General features: G+C 58.8%; 1 protein-coding gene across 1 annotated transcript in view; it reads left to right on the forward strand.

Annotated features, from left to right (window-relative positions):
• Positions 1-95: 95 nt before the first annotated feature.
• EMH_0044710 (uncharacterized protein) overlaps positions 96-434 on the forward strand; it is a gene marked incomplete at both ends in the record, with an annotated part of 3,376 nt that continues 3,037 nt past the window's right edge. Inside the window, 2 exons of the mRNA XM_013495996.1 lie at positions 96-112; positions 231-388. Coding sequence (XP_013351450.1) covers positions 96-112; positions 231-388 — 175 coding nt within the window. The remainder of the gene's footprint in view (positions 113-230; positions 389-434) is intronic.

Here is a 434-nt window from a genome sequence, read left to right on the forward strand (position 1 = left end):
GCAGCAGCAGCAGCAGCAGCGGCAGCAGCAGCAGCAGCAGCAGCAGCGGCAGCAGCAGCAGCAGCAGCAGGGAGAGGAAGCCCTGCAGAGCGGGGATGCCTCCAATATGTCAGTCCTAGTTCATTTCATCTTCAGGGTTTAGGGTTTGGGGTTTAGGGTTTAGGGTTTGGGGTTTAGGGTTTAGGGTTTGGGGTTTAGGGTTTAGGGTTTAGGGTTTGGGTGTTTTTCAGGGCTGTGATTCCGTCGCCTGTTGCTTCTGAGGGAGCTGCTGCAGCAGCAGCTGCTGCTGCTGTTCCTGCACCTGCAGCAGCAGCAGCAGCACCAGCAGGAGCAGCAGCAGCAGCAGCAGCAGCAGGAGGGTCTAGCAGCAGCAGCTGGATGTATGCTGGTGAGCAGCGGGAGTGTTTGCTGCTGCTGCAGCACGTCAGCAGCAG

The sequence above is a fragment of the Eimeria mitis genome, genomic scaffold (genome assembly GCF_000499745.2).
Source record: "Eimeria mitis Houghton genomic scaffold, Emh_scaff1863, whole genome shotgun sequence".
In the NCBI taxonomy this organism is placed as follows: domain Eukaryota; phylum Apicomplexa; class Conoidasida; order Eucoccidiorida; family Eimeriidae; genus Eimeria; species Eimeria mitis.